The following is a 20,288-nucleotide window of genomic DNA, read 5'->3' as shown; positions in this document are numbered from 1 at the left end:
GACAAGGTAGAATCTAACCATCGCCCTCTGACATTCAATGGCATTACCATCACTGAATCCCCCACTATCAACATCCTGGGGTTTAACATTGCCCAGAAACTGAACTGGACTAGCCATATATACTGTGGCTACAAGAGCAGGCCAGAGGCTAGGAATTCTGTGGCAAGTAACTCACCTCCTGGCTCCCCAAAGCCTGTATACCATCTACAAGGCACAGGTCAGGAGTGTGATGGAATACTCCCCACTTGCTTAGATGAGTGCAGCTCCCACAACACTCAAGAAGCTTGACATCAGCCAGGATAAAGCAGCCCGCTTGATTGGCACCAAATCTGCAAACATTCACTCCCTCCGCCACCAACACAGAGTGGCAGCAGTGTGTACCATCTACAAGATGCACTGCAGGAGTTCACCAAGACTCCTTAGACAGCACCTTCCAAACCCACAACGCTACCATCTAGAAGGACAAGGGCAACAGACACATAGGAACACCACCACCTAGACATTCCCCTCCACGCCACTCACTATCCTGACTTAGAAATATATTGTTGTTCCTTAACTGTCACTGGGTCAAAATCCTGGAACTCCCTCCCTAACAGCACTGTGGGTATACCTGCACCACATAGACCGCAGTGGTTCAAGAAGGCAGCTCATCACCACCTTCTCAAGGGCAATTAGGGATGGGCAATAAATGCTGGCCTAGCCAGGGATGCCCACATCCCATGAATGAATAATGAGAAGATGATGAACTGGGCTTGTTGTTAACAATAACCCACATCAAAATAAATTGTACCATTAAACTAAAGGATCTGATGTTGAAATTAGTCTGGTAAAACAAGGTGATAATGAATGAAAAGTTTTGTTTTGTACTCCCTCGATTTTATTTTCATTGAAATCAATGGAAAAAGGAATAGGCCGGGGTTTTCTGGCGGCGTGGTGGTGGGACCCACCGTGAGAGATTCAGCAGCCCAGCAAAACTTCCATTGACATCTGTTGCGATTGGATGATCCCACCGGTGGGTGGGGCCGGAAAAGACCGCCCATAGTATGGGGCTCAAAACAGGTCGCCATTACCTGTTTCGTGTTATTTCACTCTGACTGTCACGTCAAACGAATGATTCTTGTGGTGGAATGCACACTCTTTTAAATGTTTAGGCATTATAAAGCTGGAAAAATAGGCGTTTCAATTTAGAATGCCTTTATGCTTTCCACATTATAATTGTTTACATCTTCTATTTTGGAAACATATCATGTGATTTCCCACTATGCAGCGCAGAAGGCATTTGTTTTAATAAAAAGCACATGTTATTCAGACTTCAGAAGGAAGTCCCACAGTGCATGGCATTGACTTGACGATTGTAGGTTCATTTTCAGACAGATTGAGAGCCATGCCTTTATTCATCATCTGTCATCTGTTAACTTTCCATTCAAAGTGCTTATCCTGGATATACTGATATGTTCTTTTCTGAGGAAATATGAGCAGAGTTTTAGAAGAAGCGAATGGGGTCCAAATATGCAAATGAGACAGAAGGCTGCATTCTCTGCAACCTAATCAAATTCCTACTTTCCCCATCATTCATTTCCTTCACTGCAAGATCATCTGTCAACATTATTGTTCCAATTATGAAACACAGGGCTTTTTAATTTTGTATGGAAGCGGCCAGGGGACAAAGTGAATGCCAAAACAGGACAGTTCTATTCCTGAGTATCAACACCCTTCACATAAATAATGAAAAAATGTAAAATATTTTAGCAGTATTTTATGAGAATCACTGTGAGCAGCAGCAATACTTTCACCAAGTTTAAAACAAAATGCTGGTTCCACCTGAACAGTTGAACCACCAGATAAAATATTGCGAATGTTTGTCATAATACTCCTGCTTAAAATATTCACTACTTTTATGAGAACTCTGGCCACTTTAGGTGAAAAAGGAATAAAACTTATCATTTGTACCAACTGATCATAGAATCCTTCCCAAAACCTACTTAAACTGTTGAATCAGGTTTTTTAAAACCTGCCAGAAAAGATGTATGATACTTTTTGAACAACCCAGCATTTTTATAAATGTGATTCATCTTTCTATACCTGAAATTGGATCAAAGCAGAAATAAGATTTTTTTTTTGGGTAAGTAAAATATTTGTTGTACCCCAACAGGAAATAAATGCTTAAGATAATTGTCACATGCTTTGTGCTTGAGGGAAGCACGGGTCACAGAATCAATGCCACTATGTTGGGAACTCAACACCTTGATGCAGTGCCCTGCTGTGCATGTAGGACCACTGAATTTACTCTATAGCAAGGGTTAATTACAAAGGTTTATCCTGGACATCCATCTTTGGCTAATGTTCCCATGCATAATTGCATTGAACAGTTCTTTTTCACATCCATTTATTTCTATTGATAAACAAATGTACTGTGAAGTGCCATTTTTAATCAGCCTTGTGTGATACATAAATTAAACTTCATAAGAATATAGAGTTTATAAAATATGAATAGATATGAGGACTGTTATTACCTTCTGATATCTGACCCTTTATACACATGTACAGTTATAAAAAATAGGCAACCATGCCTAATCACTAACAGATTGTTGGAATGTGAAAGCTAAAGTGTTATGGGAAAAGTATTGAACACAAGTGTTAAACCAAATGTTAAAGCAATAAATATTTCTAATCTCCCATGGAGATGAAAGATCAAGAATCGTTTGAACCTTCAGCTGAAATCAATAGGCAAAAAATAAGATAGATAGTAAGTTAACAGAAGGAAATCCAAACTAACCTTCAATCTTTTTTTCATCTTATACTTGACAATTGTTAAGGCTTCCCTGTGTAGTCTTCTACCAGGGAATTTTCACAGGAGGTGCACAATGAGTGTTGTCGATAGTTACTTTAATTAAAATGATACTTAAATGGCATTAATGAATTATTGAAGTACATGGCTCAATGATTATGCGCTGGTGTGGTGCATCTTGGCTTCCTAAAGCATTTGTCTAAGTTCTATATTACTGTATTTTAATTTAAAACAGCAAAGTTCCAGGGTGAAAGCTGGGAAATTGACTGAAGGGCATGAAGCAGCAGTTATGTGTTACAGGAATTATGTAAAGGTGTTAAAGTGATGAGCAGGGTGTCCTGACTGATTTTTTTACTGTATTTCTAATTTACAATAACAGATTAGATTCAGAAGCTGAATATAAACTGAGCAAATACACAGTTAGGAAGGGAGCCAAATTTATGGAGGTAGGCCTAGTTAGATCAAATATGTATGGACGTATGTAGATGGACTGCACATAAGAAGAAAATACGGTGGGCATAAGTATTTCATCAAAGGTGTGTTCATAGATAAGGGAACTGGAGAGAATTATGGGTTTTCATAGACTTGATTCTTAATAATCCAGCAGAATTTGGAACTATTATCCAAAAAAGCACAATACAAATCAGAGCCAGTCATACTCAGTACTCCAGTCAGACATCAAATTTAATATTGTGCCCAGTTCGGTTCACTGAAGCATAAAGGATACATTCAAGCCTTTGAGGCAGTTCACAAGAGATGTGATCTTTAGCATCAGTATCATGGGATGTTTTACTGCATTAAAGATGTTATACATTTTCAAGCTGTTGTTGTTGTTGACCGAGCTATGAGAAACAGCTGGATAAACCTGTGGCCAGATTTTCAATGCGGACCAGGATCCTTACACTAGGATGATTCCCCAGTCCTGACCCTGCATTCGAACAGTGTCATTCATGTGACACAATTTTTGTATGTAAATAGCCTAATTGGCCTGGAGACAAGCTCGGCGCCCAGTTAGGGATGGGGAGCTGCCTGCCTGGCACCAGCTGCAACGGCAGGTGGCAGCTAATTTGGCAGCTTCTGCTGCCTTGCCAATTTGAGCAGGTGGCACCTTGTGTTATGACCACAGCCTTATCCTGAAGACAAGAAGACAAAGTACCATTCTCAGCAGTAAGAGGTCCGGTAATATTTCTAGTTTTTTTTTAAATTAAAAGTAAAAGTTTTATTAACAAGAAAGATAAGAAAACTTTAGGACACAAGATTGCAGTTACACAATTATGGTTAATCTTACATAACATTCCCCCAAAACCCTCTACTTGGTCAAACCCATAAATAAACACTTTCCAGGCAAGACTCCCTTACAGATATTTAAGTATGAAATCCAGTAATATTACACAAAGCAAACTGTTGTAGCTTCAATAAACATGTACCATATGACCTTAACCCCCTTCCATTTTATGATATGGAATCCATATCAGAATAAAACTGCTTGCTGCAGCCCAAGGCTTCTTAACGTAGCTTCTCAACTTCTCAAATAGCTCCAGCTATCTCCAGCCATCTCTAGCTTAACAGCTACACAGTGATCTCTCCAGCTCAATAGGTAAAAACAAGGTTTCCACAGTAGCTTTAATATAACTTTTATTTTCCTTTTCATCTGAGTCCCATGGTTATCACACTGCTTTGAAAATCCAATCCTACCAAATATAAGATCTTTCATGTTTCCATCTAGTCTTTGCTTTTGGGTCAATAAAATTATAATATTTATATTACTATTCACCTATGGACCCTATGGACTCCTTTTTTACCTGACTCCCCTTTGAAATTCAAACAACCTCTCAACTTATCTAAAAATGAAAATTTTAGATCTAGCCAATTATTTGTGCTTCAACTTAACATCTTTATCCTTTTCATGTTTCCAAAAGATAATCAGATTCCTATCAACTCTACCCAGCTTAATTAAATCACACAGACACACAATAACACACACACAAACAGCCTTCTTTACAGCATGATAAGGTAAAAAGACCAAAGCTCATGTTGGCATTAGTTGGCCCCCACAGATTTCTATCAAAAGGACCTCGAAAGAATCTTCTTTAGGCCCCACGGGAACATGACAGCAGTGATCTGATGTGCACAAGGTTGTTTGGCCTCACCAGGAACAATTTTGAAAATCGTATTCGGTTTCAGACAGGCCCCTTAACAAGCTCGTTAAGGAGGTTGATGGCTATTGATTGGTGCCAAGCATGTTTCCCACTCTGTGCTCCACATCAGCACTTTGAAAATTCAAAACTGCCCCAGAGGTGTTGGTATCTGAGATGACATCCAAGACCATGAATTTCAAAGCCCACCTGCATGGGGTCCAGGCCTCGCAGTCTTGTGAAAATCTCAGCCCTGGCCTTTTTCAGCCTTAAAAGGTAATCTCAGAAGTAATAAATTACAGCAAGTGGTCTAAAAAAATAGATGCAGAATATGATTACAAATTGGATCATGAAAAAGGGACCAAATCAGGAAAAAGTCCAATTTGGGACTGATATCATGGAGTTCTCCTTTAAAAAGATTCCTGTCTTCTTACACTTTATTTTACAGGATGAACAATATGGTGACAGATAACTTCTTTTAAAAAAAACCTGTTCACTTGCCACGTAAAACTCAGCCTACACAATTTTTTGAGAGGAGGGCCGGGATTTTCCAGCCCAGCCCATCACTGGGACCTTCCAGTCCCGCCAAAGATCAATAGGCATTTGGCTGGCTCACCACATCCCCTGCAGCTGGTCCTGCCACGGTGATGCCGGAAAATCCCGGCTGAGGTATTGTGCTGCAATCAATAGTGTCCTTGCCTCTGAGCCAAAGGTTCTGGATTTCAGTCCCACCCCAGGACTTGATGGCCAATAAGGAAGGTGCGCTTATATCACAGCCAAACAGGTTACGTGTCAACCTGCAAGTCCTTCCAACACACACCAATGGGAGGCAGTAAAAATGACAGAGATACCTGGTCAGCCATGTGACAGAATGAATGTTAGAGCCTCTACCATAATTATCCATTACTCCAGACTACATACATGTAAAAGTGCATGTTGCCACAGCAACTCAGACTACCTGAGCAAGCTGTAGCACACACCACTCAATTTTTGAGCAGAGGTTAAAATCGACAGTCACTGCTCCTGCCAAAAATATTTGAATGAAAAGTCTTAAGATTTTGGGACCTCAGTGCAGTTTTGGTCCTCTACTGGATAAAGTGCACTGAAACACCAAACCAGCTGTACTTAAAAAAGCTTTCATAGGCCCCTGCAAAATAAAACCAGGAAACAGCTTTGCCAATTATTTTTGATGGGCCAGAATTCTCCTAGCATTGCACAAATATTCCTGCCACTGTTGATCCTTCCGAGTCCCAATCCCCACTGGCTTTACAGCTACCAACAGGCCCTCAAGTCCCCATCCATCCAAGTTTTAAAGGAGAATTTCTAGCTTGGTTCCACAGAGGAACCATTATATTTTCGATTCTCTGTAGTGACAAGCTGCCAGTAATCACTTATTCAGCAATTCAACACTGACACTACATTGTGTATGACACCCAATGTTCAAAAGTGGATAAAACCTCCCACCAATGTTATCAATCATGTGGAGTGGGCTTCCTGCCCATTGCCTGAAGCTAGACACCAAAGCTATTGTCAGAGTGATCGATTAATGGAACAGATAATACAAAAGCCTTAGGAAACTTCGGAAATGGTTGAAAGCCATGATTGTTGGTGGGGGTGGGCTGTCGGGCTACAAATGTGTAAAATTAGCCCGGATGAATAAGCAAAGAAAGATCTAATGGACTTCCTCATACCAACGAAGATGCTTTAAAAATGTAATTTCTGTCAGCCTCATTTTCCCAGAAAACTGTAGCATTTTAAAAATGAACATCTATATTTATTGATGTCTGTGGCAGAATTTTAATTTCGTAACCATCATTGAATTAAATGTCTTTCAAAAGAAGTGAAATATTTAACATTGGTTCGACTTTGTCAAAGGCATTCAATGCAGCAACACCAAAATACTTTGCAATAGGTTGATTGCAAATTTAAAACATCATTTATCTATTATAATAGAATGAATTCTTAAGTATTTCTAGGTGCAGAACAGACTCACTGTGCAGGCTGTGTGAAATATTGATGACTCTCTCTTCAGTAAATCCACTCAGCGGTGTCATCTTGGCACATTTCAGTTCAGCATGAGTAGACATTTCTTCAGCTGTTATCCAGCAGACCAGCTCCTCATCATAAATAAAATCCAGTGCGATGATTCCATTAATGTTGACAGAATTCAGAGTAGGAACACTTGATCCATTCAGATTGGTCACCACAATACTTTTAACATTGGCAATTAAAAGTACAGGTGGTCTATCAATGGGTTCTGGAAAAGATTAAGTTAATAAGTTTTATTTAAAAGTAAAATTACGTTGCAACACCTTTCACTCTAATCAATCCAGAACTTGGAAAAAAAGTAGAATTTATATGCATGCAGCATAAAATGGAAATCATGTAATTTATTCTGATGACATGGCGTAAAATGATGCATTGAGCAGTAAAATTGATGTTCACATTATGACAAAATAATTGCACATTTGTTAACAACTGTGTTTCCACTGGAAATCCAGCAGGCACAGTGCAGCTGAGCCCTGAGAGAAGATAATACAGATGTTTTTCCTCCTTAGGCAATATGCATGACCTGGAATTTCAGGGGTAGGTCTGCTCCCTTGTTTAGCTGTGTACCTAAAAAGTGGGCCAAATCCCAGTCATTGAGATTGGGGCCTTCTCCACTTCTGGAAGGCAGCAGCAAGATGGCCCTGAATGTGCCTAGTCTTCTGAAGGGAAAAAGGATATGACATAATTACAATTACTTCTCTGTGATCTTCAGTTTGCTCCCACAAACCTGTTGGTCCATGGAAGCATTTACACCAAGATCCTCAGATGCCCTTTGGCTGGAATGTCAATGGAAAAAAATCCAGGACATTTAGGCGGGAGGCTGGGAAACATCCTTATTTAAAATACTAGTGCTAGGCCTGTTCCTACTTGCAGTGCAAGCCTATTTGCATCAAGAGGGGAAACCCCAGGAATGCAGTGCAAAGGGGGAAAGAATCCTTTTTTGCTCCTGGGAAGCGTCCAAAGTGCAGAGTAGAGGAAAATGACCCATATGTTTTTTTTCAAGAATAAATTTCATCAAATGTTTAATGATTTTAGAAATGGTTCCATTTTCTTATTAAGAATATATTAGCAATGTTTTGAAATTCTAGCTTGAAAGTCACCAGTTCAGCTACTCCAAATATCCTGATGCACTTGGTTGACTTTCAACAATATGAGATCAATGAATTAAGCACTGTGCAGCAGCGAAGTGACCTATTGCTGGAGTGAGATATAAACCGCCAATATCACCAAATTCCCTCCAAATTGGGATCTTTTGTTAAATAATCACACAGGGCTAAATCTTTGGGCCCTGCCATGGCTGGGGTGGACAGAGCCTGAAAATTATGAAGCCACCAGGCATGTCAGTTTGATCATTTTGGCCAAACTCGGTTCAGGGCCTGAGCCACCTGTCCCCCATGAGACGGGCTGGCCTACAAGCCCTCCCTGCCAGCCAAAGGTTGCCCTGTAGAGGGATTGCCCTCATTCCCACCTCCCACAGTGGTGGCCTGGCTGATTTCTTTATTTTTTGTTTATTTTTTAAAAAATGGCTCAGAGGGCATCTTCCTGTGGAAGCGCCCTCTTGGTAATTCATTACTGCAGCTGGGTGCTCCTCTGAATCTTGAAGGCTTCTGATTGGCTCTCCGGCTTTGAAAGCCCACGTGCTACCCTAAATCAGAAGGGAACATGTTTCCATGCCAATTAAAGGGGACTCCCCAGTCAAAATTCAAATGGGTGACTGTTCACCCCCCCCCCCCCCCAGGGCCGTATCGGGACCTGGAAACTGTTCCACTCCTGTTACCTGCCACTAAAGCAAAAATTAATCCCACAGACATTGATGGTCTTTTGTTGCAAAAAAAAACACACGCTCTGCAATTCTTTGAATCAGCTACAAATGTTAAGGTATACCTAAGAATAAACAGTCGGAGCTTCAATCTAGCACAGAGATAAATACTTGACATGTGGTTTAAAACGTAACAAGTTGGTGGTAATTGAGCAAACAAATTAAATTTAGCTGAACTTTTTACAATATTCCCTGTTTTACAAAGTTAGAAATAATTTAACAGGAAGGATTATTTGAACTTCACATTTTGAGTTGTGAAAACAGGGATAAACACCACAGTTCTGCTCACCTATGGATTTTTCACAGATAGCGAATTTATGATCCTTCGTGCATGCCTCTGTGGCTGGGTCTCATTATGCTTAGGGAACATTAAAGATGAATGCACCTTTTGTTTGTGCTTAGCCATCATGTGTCCCCAAAGGGCTCTACAACATCTATTGTTTTTATCAAGGGATTTGTTAGGTCTGCTGCTGGCATCATGAAATACATGGTGCATCTTTTATGTTTTGTGTTATTGCAGAAAGGTATTTTTTATTGAAAGCACAATTGGCAAAGTTAAAAGCAAAATGCCGCAGATGCTGGAAATCTGAAACAAAAACAGAAAATGCTGGAAAAACTCAGCAGGTCTAACGGCATCTGTGGAGAGAAAGACAGAGTTAGTGTTTCTAGTCCGTATGACTGCTCTGAAGAAGAGTCATACAGAATGGAAGAGTTAACTCTGTCTTTCTCTCTACATTGGCAAAATTAAATTTGTTAACACTGTTGATTAGCTGATGGTAACGTATTATGTAATATGGCAGGGTGCAAGTTTAATAAGGACAGGTGTCTCAGTAGTTGGACTCTGTTGATTGCTTGGACAACAGAATGAAAATGGAGAAAAATCTAATCATGTGCCACGCCCCAACAATATTGCACCTTTAACAAAAGAAAACAACCCAACTTGCTTCACAGGAGTGTTATGACAAGCAAACAAAAGCTTAGTCAAAAAATGGTTTTAAAGTGCATCTTAAAGAATGAGAGCTAGGTTTAGAGGGTTAGGGAAGGAATTCCAAAGTTTAGGGCCTAGGCAGCTGAAGTTAGAGATATCTTTAGCTGAATAAACATGCTCCAACAATCCTGGTTCAAAACTGAAACTTAACTTTGCCTTTTTGAGCTCCTGTACATGGTGGATTGAGGTCGAAGTAATGTTGTTCACTATCTGAGATTTTTATTGTTAAGGTAAGCATCTACTTGAAGCTTTGCAACAGATATTATATGGTTAATTTTGTTAGGTCACACACCATCAACAGGACCTTGCAAAATTTATCCTTATTTATGGACATGTTATATTGTTAAATACGTTGAAGTGAAATAGAACAGCTTTATATTGTTGGCAGAGAGATGCAGGTGTGGCTTAAATAGGAAGGAAAGCTTGGGATAAGAACTTTTTAAAAAAGTACTTCCCATTTATATCTACGGAACAACAATGAGCTCATTTTCAATTCTGCTGAAGAAAGACAAGTCAACGAAGCTTTTCATCTTGCACTCATCAGGACAGGTGTGCAAGAATACCAATAGTAAAGGGAACACAATTTAGACTGCATGACAAGAGAGTGTTGACTGTTTGGCAAGTGGAAACTGATTGGTAAGGGTGTTGCCATGGCGATTTCTTGCAAATCTGTCCTAAATGCTGCAAGACGAAAAGCTTCACCAGCATGGCCTGAATTTTCAGGATAGCGAGGGCTCGGCTCTGCCAATCTGAAGAGTCAGCAGGAAACACATCCCCACCAACTCCAGCAGGCCCAATGCCATTTATTGCTCTATCAATCATTAATTGACATAAGGCGTGACTTCAGCCAATCACTGGGTGGAATTCCCGCTATGAAGGGCTGTCAGCCAATCAGATTGAGGGGGAGGTCACCGGGCCTTAAGGGGAGGGTGCCCCCCCAATCAGAAGGGCGCTTCTAGATGGAGGTGACACCCCCCGCCCCCCACCTTTCCACCCAAGATCGAAATCTGTTTGTTTTCGGGTTTTCCCCTGATCTGTCATCCACCCGTCCCCCCCGAGGCCTAGCCTGCCCCACCATAAAATCGCAACCAGGTAGAGGTGGGTGGTGTCCCGGAGAGAATCCTGTCCATGCAAGTTCGCACTCCCCCCTCACTGCAGAACCCGCCGAGATTGGGGGGAGTGTAAAGTTCTGGCCCATGTTTCCTTTTTTCAGCCAAACTCAAGTTCTGTATAACCAAACAACTATTTGCACACCTGAGACAGAGGTACAACAAAGACCAAATTGGAATATCAACAACATAGTTCAACTCACGGGTTAGTTAAGAACAGGTAAGCTATCTAGTGAATTTCTCTGAGAGTGTATTAGAGTTGTGCCAGTGTTTGTTTCCAAGTGTATTGATAATGCTAAAATGAGAGACTGTGCCATATTTGAGCGAGCCTTTAAGTAAAATGAGATTGAACAGATTGGTAGGAGGGTTACTAATTTACACCGTGACCTACACTGCGCTTGGTCTGAGGTGTCCAATTATTTTTATTTTTTTCGATCTGATCCACTTGTGCACTGTATTGCCCCAATAGATGACCCAGCCATAAACACTACCCGCTTGAAACACGCCCGCACTGTAAACTGACTTAAGTGGAGGCGGTTTGAGGGCACAACTAATGACGCTGCCAAACATGCAGTAAATATCTCTAAACATGTACTCTTTGAAAGGGAGGGCTTTTTTCTTGCATGGCTTCAATTTTGGTGTGCCTTTGTCAAACAAGAAGAGGTATTTGCTGAGTTTGAACTCCTCTACTCTCAACTAACCCACCACAAACCAGTGTCTACTGAAGATGCTGAATCCTTAGGAGTGCCCCGAGCTGATCTATCACATGCATGTTACAGGATTCCAAATTACTTGGCTGATTTTCACACACAACATGAACGTCTGGAGGCATTGCGAGGCCTCAAGGCCAACCCAGACATACATATTTATAAACCCGACAAAGGGATTGGAATAGTCATCCTTATCAAATGTGACTATATCAACAAATGCACGCCATTCTTAATGAAGGGTCTAAATTTGTATCCATTGAACCTGCCACTAAGTATGAGTGTATAGCCCTGCTCAAAAGCAAATTACAAGAATGCTTGTTGCGCTTGTACAAGAATAATGAGCTGTCAGGTGGTATATATGATTGGATTCATCCTCACAACTCACTTTCGTCCATGCATGTATGAGAGTCCCAAGGCACACAAAAGTGATGTCCCTTAACGCCTTATATTATCTATGGCTGGTTCTCCACAACATGATTTGGCCAATTGGTTGGGCAAGTTGCTACACCCCGTTCTGAGCAAGTTTTCCACATACACGGTGAAGGATTCTCTCACTTTGGCGAAGACCATATCATACAAGATCCACATATCGATAACAATGCTGTATCCATGTATTTATTCTTTCGCAGTACATGGGCATCGCTAGCTAGACCAGCATTTTTATTGTCCATCCCTCATTGCCTTTGAGAAGGTGGTGGTGAACTGCCTTCTTGAATCGCTACAGTCCATGTGCTCAGGTACACCCAGAGTGCTGTTAGGAACAGGGTTCCAGGGCCAGAATTTTGACGTCAGCATGTGGGGGCCGGGCCTGGCACGCCGACGCGTAAAATGATGCGCGGTGACATTGGGCATGCATCCCAACATCACCGTGCGTCATTTAGATCTTTCGTTTGGTGGGTGCATGCCGGAGGCGGCTGCGCACCCACTGAACTGTCAAAGGCCTGTTAAGGCCATTAAAAAAGTAATTAAGACAATTAACAGCGCAGCCCATCCAACTTTAATGTTGGTGGGCAGGTGGAGAGACCAATTCGCCTTCACGTTTTTCAGAAAACATCATCCGTTGGCAGGACAAGGTTTCCTGAAGGTTTGATAATATCAATAAATAAATTCTGATAAATTGACAAGCATGTCCCAGCTCATGTGACACTGTCACATGGGGGGACATGTGTAAATAATTTTTATCTTTAGTTAAAAATTTCATTATGAATTCAGTCTCCCTGAGGCAGCCCTGTGCTGCCCCGACCTCGACTCTCCCTCCGATCCCCGCTCGCACAGATAGTGTTGAGTGCTAATGGCCGTGCGTCACACTGGGGGGGCCTTAATTGGCCTACCCATGTAAAACGGCAGCACCCAGCCGGTTGCAGGTGGCGATCGGCTCCGCGCCCGCCCACACCTGCTCCCGAACGACCCTCCCAACAAGCAGAAAATTCTTCCCCAGGATTTTGACCCGGGAGTCAAAGTTGCCAGCCTGTTCACCAATGTACCATTCAGGGAAGCCATAAACATGTGCACCACATCACTATATCAAGGCGATTAAGACGCACCACAATTGTCTGAATCTGTATTCATTTAATTTATGAACTATGCAACTCATGCAATTGAGGTTAGTTTTAACGACACCATGTATGCCCAAATAGATGGCCATAGGATCCCCTCTAGGCTCAGCTTTCACAAACATTTTTGTCAATTTCCACAAGAAACACATCTTCGATGGAATGACATCTAACCTCCTTCGCCATGCATATCTCCAATATGTAGATGATAAATTTGTACATTGGAATCTGCAGCTGCATCTAAGAATTTCCTTACACACCTTACTGGACTCCATCCTGTGCTTAAACTCACCTTTGAAATGGAGCAGTCAAATAAGGTCCCTTTCCTTAACATGCTAATCTGCCAAAGAGTTCTCTACTACTGTCTACCGTAAGCCTACGTTCACTGGTCAATATAAGCGTTGAAATTCCTACAGTTCCACTTTATAAAGTTGGCCTTATCAGCAACCTTGTAAATAGGGCCCAATCCATTTGCTCACTGTGCAAGCTTGATGCTGAGATAGGGCGCATCAAAGCCATCCTGCAGGATAATGGCTGCCCTGATCAGATCATTGTTCATTGTATATCACTCAGGAATGGGTCTAAGACCTCCACTTTTGGTCCTGAAAAGTACTCAGTCCACTTCAGATTACCCTGGAAGGATAATTTGAGCAACAGGCCCTTGTTATCTAGATAGAGTTATCTAGCACAGAAACAGGCCCTTCAGGCTATCGTAACTGTGCCGGCCATCAAGCATCTATCTATTCCTGACATTTCAAGCTGCTACTGTGCACTAGCAACACAAGCAGTATTCTCCACTAACAGGATGCTGATGTCAAGCCAAAAAGGTGTTCTGCCTTTCACACAAATGAGTAATGTGGTATCTGAATTTCAGCCGCTGTGATGCCAGGCATGTAGGCTGTATGTCCCTATGACTGGCAAATTGTATCAAACCGCGTGTCCCTTCCGCTATTCACAAAGTACTGTCCACACATTAACAGCCCATACTTGCAAAACTCAAAACATAGTGTCCAACATTAGATGTAATTCCCCTATTGGAAAGCATTTGCTAAACAATCCAGATTATGCTAAGAATTATGCTGACAACCAATTTAAGATAATCAGTTGAGCTTGTCGTATGGCTCACTTATGCATACAAGAAGCTACATATATTCACACTCATGGTCTCTGTCCTTTGCAGACAGAAGGAGCATGCACACAAATTGTGGCTTTTTCAGCTAAACAGAAGCTTTAAGGACAGCCTTTCCCTGGTTTTTTCCCCATGGCCATGCCTTGGCCAATCAGAGTCGGCCTGCCTGGTTTGAATTTAAACAAAAGCTTAGCCGTTGGGGAAGGTGGTTGCATAGTGGGTTTGGCAGTGGACTTGTATCCAAAGGCCCACGGTAATACTTTGGGGAACCGGGTTCGAATCGCACCATGGCGGAATTTGAATTCAATAAAAATCTGAAATGAAAAGTTGAATGATGACAAGAAATCAATTGTTGTAAGGTCCTTTAAGGAAGAAAATCTGCAGTCCTTATATGGTTTGACCTACATGTGACTCCAGACCCACAGAAATGTGGTTGATTTGAAAATGGCCTAGCAAGCTATTCAGTTCTATCAAACCGCTAGAAAGTCAATAATAAATGAAACTGGACAGACCAGCTTGCATCGAGCTAACCACTGGAAATGACAACAGCAAATTAGCCCTGTCGGACCCAACAAAGTCCTCATTACTAACATTTGGGTGCTTATGCCCTAATTGGGAAGGTTATTTCACAGACTAATCAAGCAACAGTCTGACATAGGCATACTTATGGAATCATACCTTACAGGTAACACCCCAGACACCACCATCACCATACCTGAGTATGTCCTGCCCTTCTGGCAGAGGTGGCAGCACAATGGTATGCAGTTGGGAGGGAGCTACCCTGGGTGTCCTCAACATTGACTCCAGACCATCAGGTCAAACATGGACAAGGAAAACTCCTGCTGATTACCATGTAACACTGAACCACCTGCGTCCCCCTGCACCCTGCCTCCCCTGCCCTCAGCTGATAAATCAGTACTCCTCAATTTTGAACACCATTTGGAGGAAGCACTGAGCATGGCTATGGCACAGAATATGCTCTGGCTGGGGGACTTCAATGTCCATCACCAAGAATGGCTCAGTAGCACTGTTACAGACCAAGTTGTCCGAGTCCTAAAGGAAAAAGCTGCTAGACTGGGTCTGTGGCAGGTGATGAGGGAACCGACAAGAGGGAAAAACATAGCTGACCTCGTCCTCAGCAACCTGCCTACCACAGATGCATCTGTCCACGTTGGTATTGGTAGGAGTGACTACAGCGCAGTCCTTGTGGAGACAAAGTCCCCTCTTCACATTAAAGATACCCTCCATCATGTTGTGTGGCACTGCCACCTTGCTAAATTGGTTAGATTTTGAACTGATCTGGCAACACAAGACTGGGCAACAATCAGGTGCTGTGGCCCATCAGCAGCAGAATTATACTCAACCGCAATCTGTAACTTCATGGTCCAGCACATCCCCCACTCTACTATTACCATAAAGTAAGGGAATCAACACTGGTTCAATGAAGAGTGCAGCAGGGCATGCCAGGAGCAGCACCAGGTATACCTAAATATGAGGCATCAACTTCACAACAACACAGGGGTACTTGCATACCAAACAGCATAAGCAGCAAATTATAGACAGAGTCAAGAGATTCCACAACCAACAGATCAGATCTAAGCTCAGCAGCCCTGCCACATCCAATCGTGAATAGTGGCAGACAATTAAACAACTCACTGGAGGAGGAGGAAGCTCCATAAATATCCCATCCTCAATGATGGAGGAACCCAGCATATCAGCGCAAAAGATAAGGCTGAAGTATATGCAACAATCTTCAGCCAGAAGTGCCGAGTAGATGATTCACCTTGGCCTCCTCCAGAGGTCTCCAGCATCACAGATGTCTGTCTTCAGCCAATTCAATTCATTCCACGTGTTATCAAGAAACGGCTAAAGGCACTGGACACTTCAAAAGCAATGGGGCCTTGACAATATTCCGGCAACAGTATTGAAGACTTGTGCTCTAGAACTTGCCGTGCCCCTAGCCAAACTGTTCCAGTACAGCTACAACACTGGCATCTATCCTGCTACATGGAAAATTTCACAGGAATGACTTGTACGTAAAAGGTAGGACAAATCCAACCCAACCGATTACTGCCCCATCAGTCTACTCTCAATCATCAGCAAAGTGATGGAAGGGGTCATCAACAGTGCTATCAAGCAGCACTTGCTGAGCAATGACCTGTTCACTTACATGCAGTTTGGGTTCTGCCAGGGCCACTCAGTTCCTAACCTACTTAGAGCATCGGTTAAAACATGGACAAAAGAGCTAAAATCCAGAGGTGAGGTGGGAGTGGCTCCCTTGAAATCAAAGCAGCATTTGACCGAATGTGGAATCAAGCAGCCTAGTAAAACTGGAGTCAATGGAGAACAGGAGGGGAACTCTCCGCTGGTTGCAGTCATACCTAGCACAAAAGAAGATGGTTGTGGTTGCTGGATATCAATCATCTCAATTCCAGGACATCACTGCGAGAGATCCTCAGGATAGTGTCCTCGGCCTAAACATCCTCAGCTGCTTCATCAATAATGTTTCTTCCATCATAAGGTCAGAAGTGGGGAAGTTCACTGATGATTGCACAATGTTCAGCACTATTCTCAACTCCTCAGATACTGAAGCAGTCCATGTCCAAAATTCAGCGAGACCTGGACAATATCCAGGCTTGGGCTAACAACAGGCAAGCTACATTGGTGCCACATAAATGCAGGTAATGACCATCCCCAACAAGAGAGAATCTAATCATTGCCTCTTGACATTTAATGGCATTGCCTTCACTGAATCCCCCACCATTAACATTCCAGGGGTTACCATTGACCAGAAACTGATCTGGACTAGCCATATAAATACAATGGCTAAAAGAGCAGGTCAGAGGCTAGGAATCCTGACTTCCCTATCGCCAAGGCACAAGTCAGGAGTATGATGGAATACTCTCCATTTGTCTGGATAAGTGCAGGCCCAACAACACTCAAGAAGCTCGACACCATCCAGAACAAAGCAACCCACTTGATTTGCATCCCATCCATAAACATTCACTCCTTTCATCACTGACACACAGCAGCAGCAGCGTGTACCACCTACAACATACACTGGAGGAGTCCACCAAGGCTCCTTAGACAACACCTTCCAAATCCATGACCACAACCATCTAGAAGGACAAGGGCAGCAGACACATGCATGCCAATCAGCATAAGCAGTAAGTGATAGAGAAAGCTAAGTGATTCCACAACCAATGGATCAGATCTAAGCTGTCATGAATGATGGTGGACAATTAATCAACTCACTGGAGGAGGTGGCTCCACAAATATCCTTATCCTCAATGATGGAGGAGCCCAGCACAGCAGTGCAAAAGATAAGGCTGAAGCGTTTGCAACAATCTTCATCAGAAGTGCCGAGTGGATGATCCATCTCGGCCTCCTCCGGAGAGGTGCCCAGTCTTCAGTCAATTCGATTCACTCCACGTGATATCAAGAAACGGCTGAAGGCACTGGATACTGCAAAGACTTTTTGCCCTGACAACATTCCGGCAATAGTGTTGAAGACTTGTGCTCCAGAACTTGCCGTGTCCCTAGCCAAGCTGTTCCAGTACAGCTACAACATTGGCATCTGCCTGGCTATGTGGAAAATTGCCCAGGTATGTCCTGTACACGAAAAGCAGGACAAACCCAACCCGGCCAATTACCGCCCCCATTAGTCTACTCTCCATCATCAGTAAAATAATGGAAGGGGTCTTCAACAGTGCTATCAAGCGGCACTTGCTTAGCAATAACCTGCTCACTGATGCCCAGTTTGGGTTCTGCCAGGGCCACTCAGCTCCTAACCTCGTTACAGCCTTGGTTCAAACATCGACAAAAGAGCTGAACTCCCAAGGTGAGGTGAGGGTGACTACCCTTGACAACAAGGCAGCATTTGACTGAGTGTGGCATCAAGGACCCCTAGCAAAACTGGAGTCAATGGGAAGCAGAGGGAAAACTCTCCGCTGGTTGGAGTCATACCTCGCACAAAGGAAGATGATTGTGGTTGTTTGAGGTCAGTCGTCTCGGCTCCAGGACATCACTGCAGGTGTTCCTCAGGGTAGTGAACTAGGCCCAACCATCTTCAGCTGCTTCATCAATGACCTTCCTTCCATCATAAGATCAGAAGTGGGGATATTCGCTGATGATTTCACAATGTTCAGCACCATCCACGACTCCTCAGATACTGAAGCAGTTCATGTCCAAATGCAGCAAGACCTGGATAATATCCAGGCTTGGGCTGACAAGTGGCAAATAACATTCGTGCCACACAAGTGTCAGACAATGACCATCCCCAACGAGAGAGAATCCAACCATCACCCCTTGATGTTCAATGGAATTAGCATCACTGAATCCCCCACTATCAAAATCCTGGGGGTTACCATTGACCAGAAACTGAACTAGACTAGCCATATAAATACAGTGGCTACAAAATCAGGACAGAGGTTAGGAATCGTGCGACTAGTAACTTATCTCCTGACTCCCCAAAGCCTGTCCACCATCTACAATGCACAAGTCAGGAGTGTGATGGAATACTCTGCACTTGCCTGGATGAGTGTAGCTCCATCAACACTGAAGAAGCTGGACACCATCCAGGACAAAGCAGACTGCTTGATTAGCACCAAATCCATAAACATTCACTCCATCCATCATCAACACACAGTAGCATCAGTGTGTACCATCTACAAGATGCACTACAGTAACTCACCAAGGCTCCTTAGACAGCACCTTCCAAACCCACAACCACTACCACCGAGAAGGACAAGGGCTGCAGATGCATGGGGACACCACCACCTGGAATTTTCCCTCCAAGTCACTCACCATCCTGATTTGGAAATTTATCGCTGTTCCTTCTCTGTCGCTGGGTCAAAATCCTGGAACTCCCTTCCTAACAGCACTGTGGGTTTACCTACATCACATGGGCTGCAGCAGTTCAAGAAAGCAGCTCACCACCACATTCTCAATAGCAATGAGGGATGGGTAATAAATGCTGGCTCAACCAGCGAAACCTACGTCCCATGAATAAATAAAAAAACTTGGGGACACCATCACCCGGAGGGTCCTCTCCAAGCCAATCACCATCCTGATTTGGAAATACACCATTGTTCCTTCACTGTCACTGGGTCAAAATCCTGGAACTCCCTCCCAAACAGTGGATATACCTATACCACATGGACTACAGCAGTTCAAGAAGACAGCTCACCACCACCTTCTCAAGGGCAATTAGGGATGGGAAACAAATTTTGACTTAGCCAGTGATACTCATATCCCATGAATGACTGGATTTAAAAAAAACTGTTCTCTGTTGCATTCTCTATGGCAATGCCTTTACCAATTAGAGCTAACTTGCCAACTAAATAGCACTCTCTTCTTAAGCAGTATAAATTGTTCCATTTACAATTGGTATTCTTGCAAATTTGTCCTGATGAGTGCAAGGCAAAAAGCTTTGACATGGGCAGGATTTTGCCCTTGGCGGGGGTGATCGGTGGGGGCAAGCAGGGGTGGTTGGTAAGCCGACTGCCGCCTGCGATCAGCTCCGCACTGCGATTTCACACGGGCAGGCCAATTAAGGCCTGCCTTGCATAGATTGTGAGCAGCAGCGCTAAGCGCTGCCTGTGTAGGCAGGGGGAGGAGGGAAAGCCGGGCCTCGAGCACAGTTCGCACATGCATGGGAAAGAGCACTTCAAACTCCCTGAGGCATGCAGCTGCCTCAGAGAGATTGAAGCGCTGTGTAAAATATTGATAAAGACAGTGAAAATTTAATAAAACATGTCCCATCTCATGTGACTCTGTGACATGAGATGGGACATGTTTTAATTCCAAAATAATGTCTTTATTTAATGTTTATTTGCTTCAGGAAACCTCATCCAGCTCGTAATAAATATAAAGGCCACTTGGCCTTTTCGCCAGACCGCCAACCGTAAGGTTGGACGGACAGCATAGATTGGAATTTAATTAGATTAAATTAGATTAGGCCTTAATAGCCCTTTTAATTATTGATGGGCGTGCAGCCGACTCCTGCG

At 43.0% G+C, this 20,288-nt stretch overlaps 1 protein-coding gene across 1 annotated transcript in view; it reads right to left on the bottom strand.

Annotated features, from left to right (window-relative positions):
* LOC121284946 (low-density lipoprotein receptor-related protein 1-like) overlaps positions 1-20,288 on the bottom strand; it is a 1,922,347-nt gene that overhangs the window by 1,213,117 nt on the left and 688,942 nt on the right. The window contains exon 6 of the mRNA XM_041200912.1: positions 6,917-7,180. Within this exon, the coding sequence (XP_041056846.1) occupies positions 6,917-7,180 (264 nt within the window). The remainder of the gene's footprint in view (positions 1-6,916; positions 7,181-20,288) is intronic.

This window comes from Carcharodon carcharias, chromosome 12 (genome assembly GCF_017639515.1).
Source record: "Carcharodon carcharias isolate sCarCar2 chromosome 12, sCarCar2.pri, whole genome shotgun sequence".
Taxonomy (NCBI): domain Eukaryota; kingdom Metazoa; phylum Chordata; class Chondrichthyes; order Lamniformes; family Lamnidae; genus Carcharodon; species Carcharodon carcharias.
The sequence above is the reverse complement of the archived record's forward strand: the minus strand, read 5'-3'. Positions and strand labels throughout refer to the sequence as shown.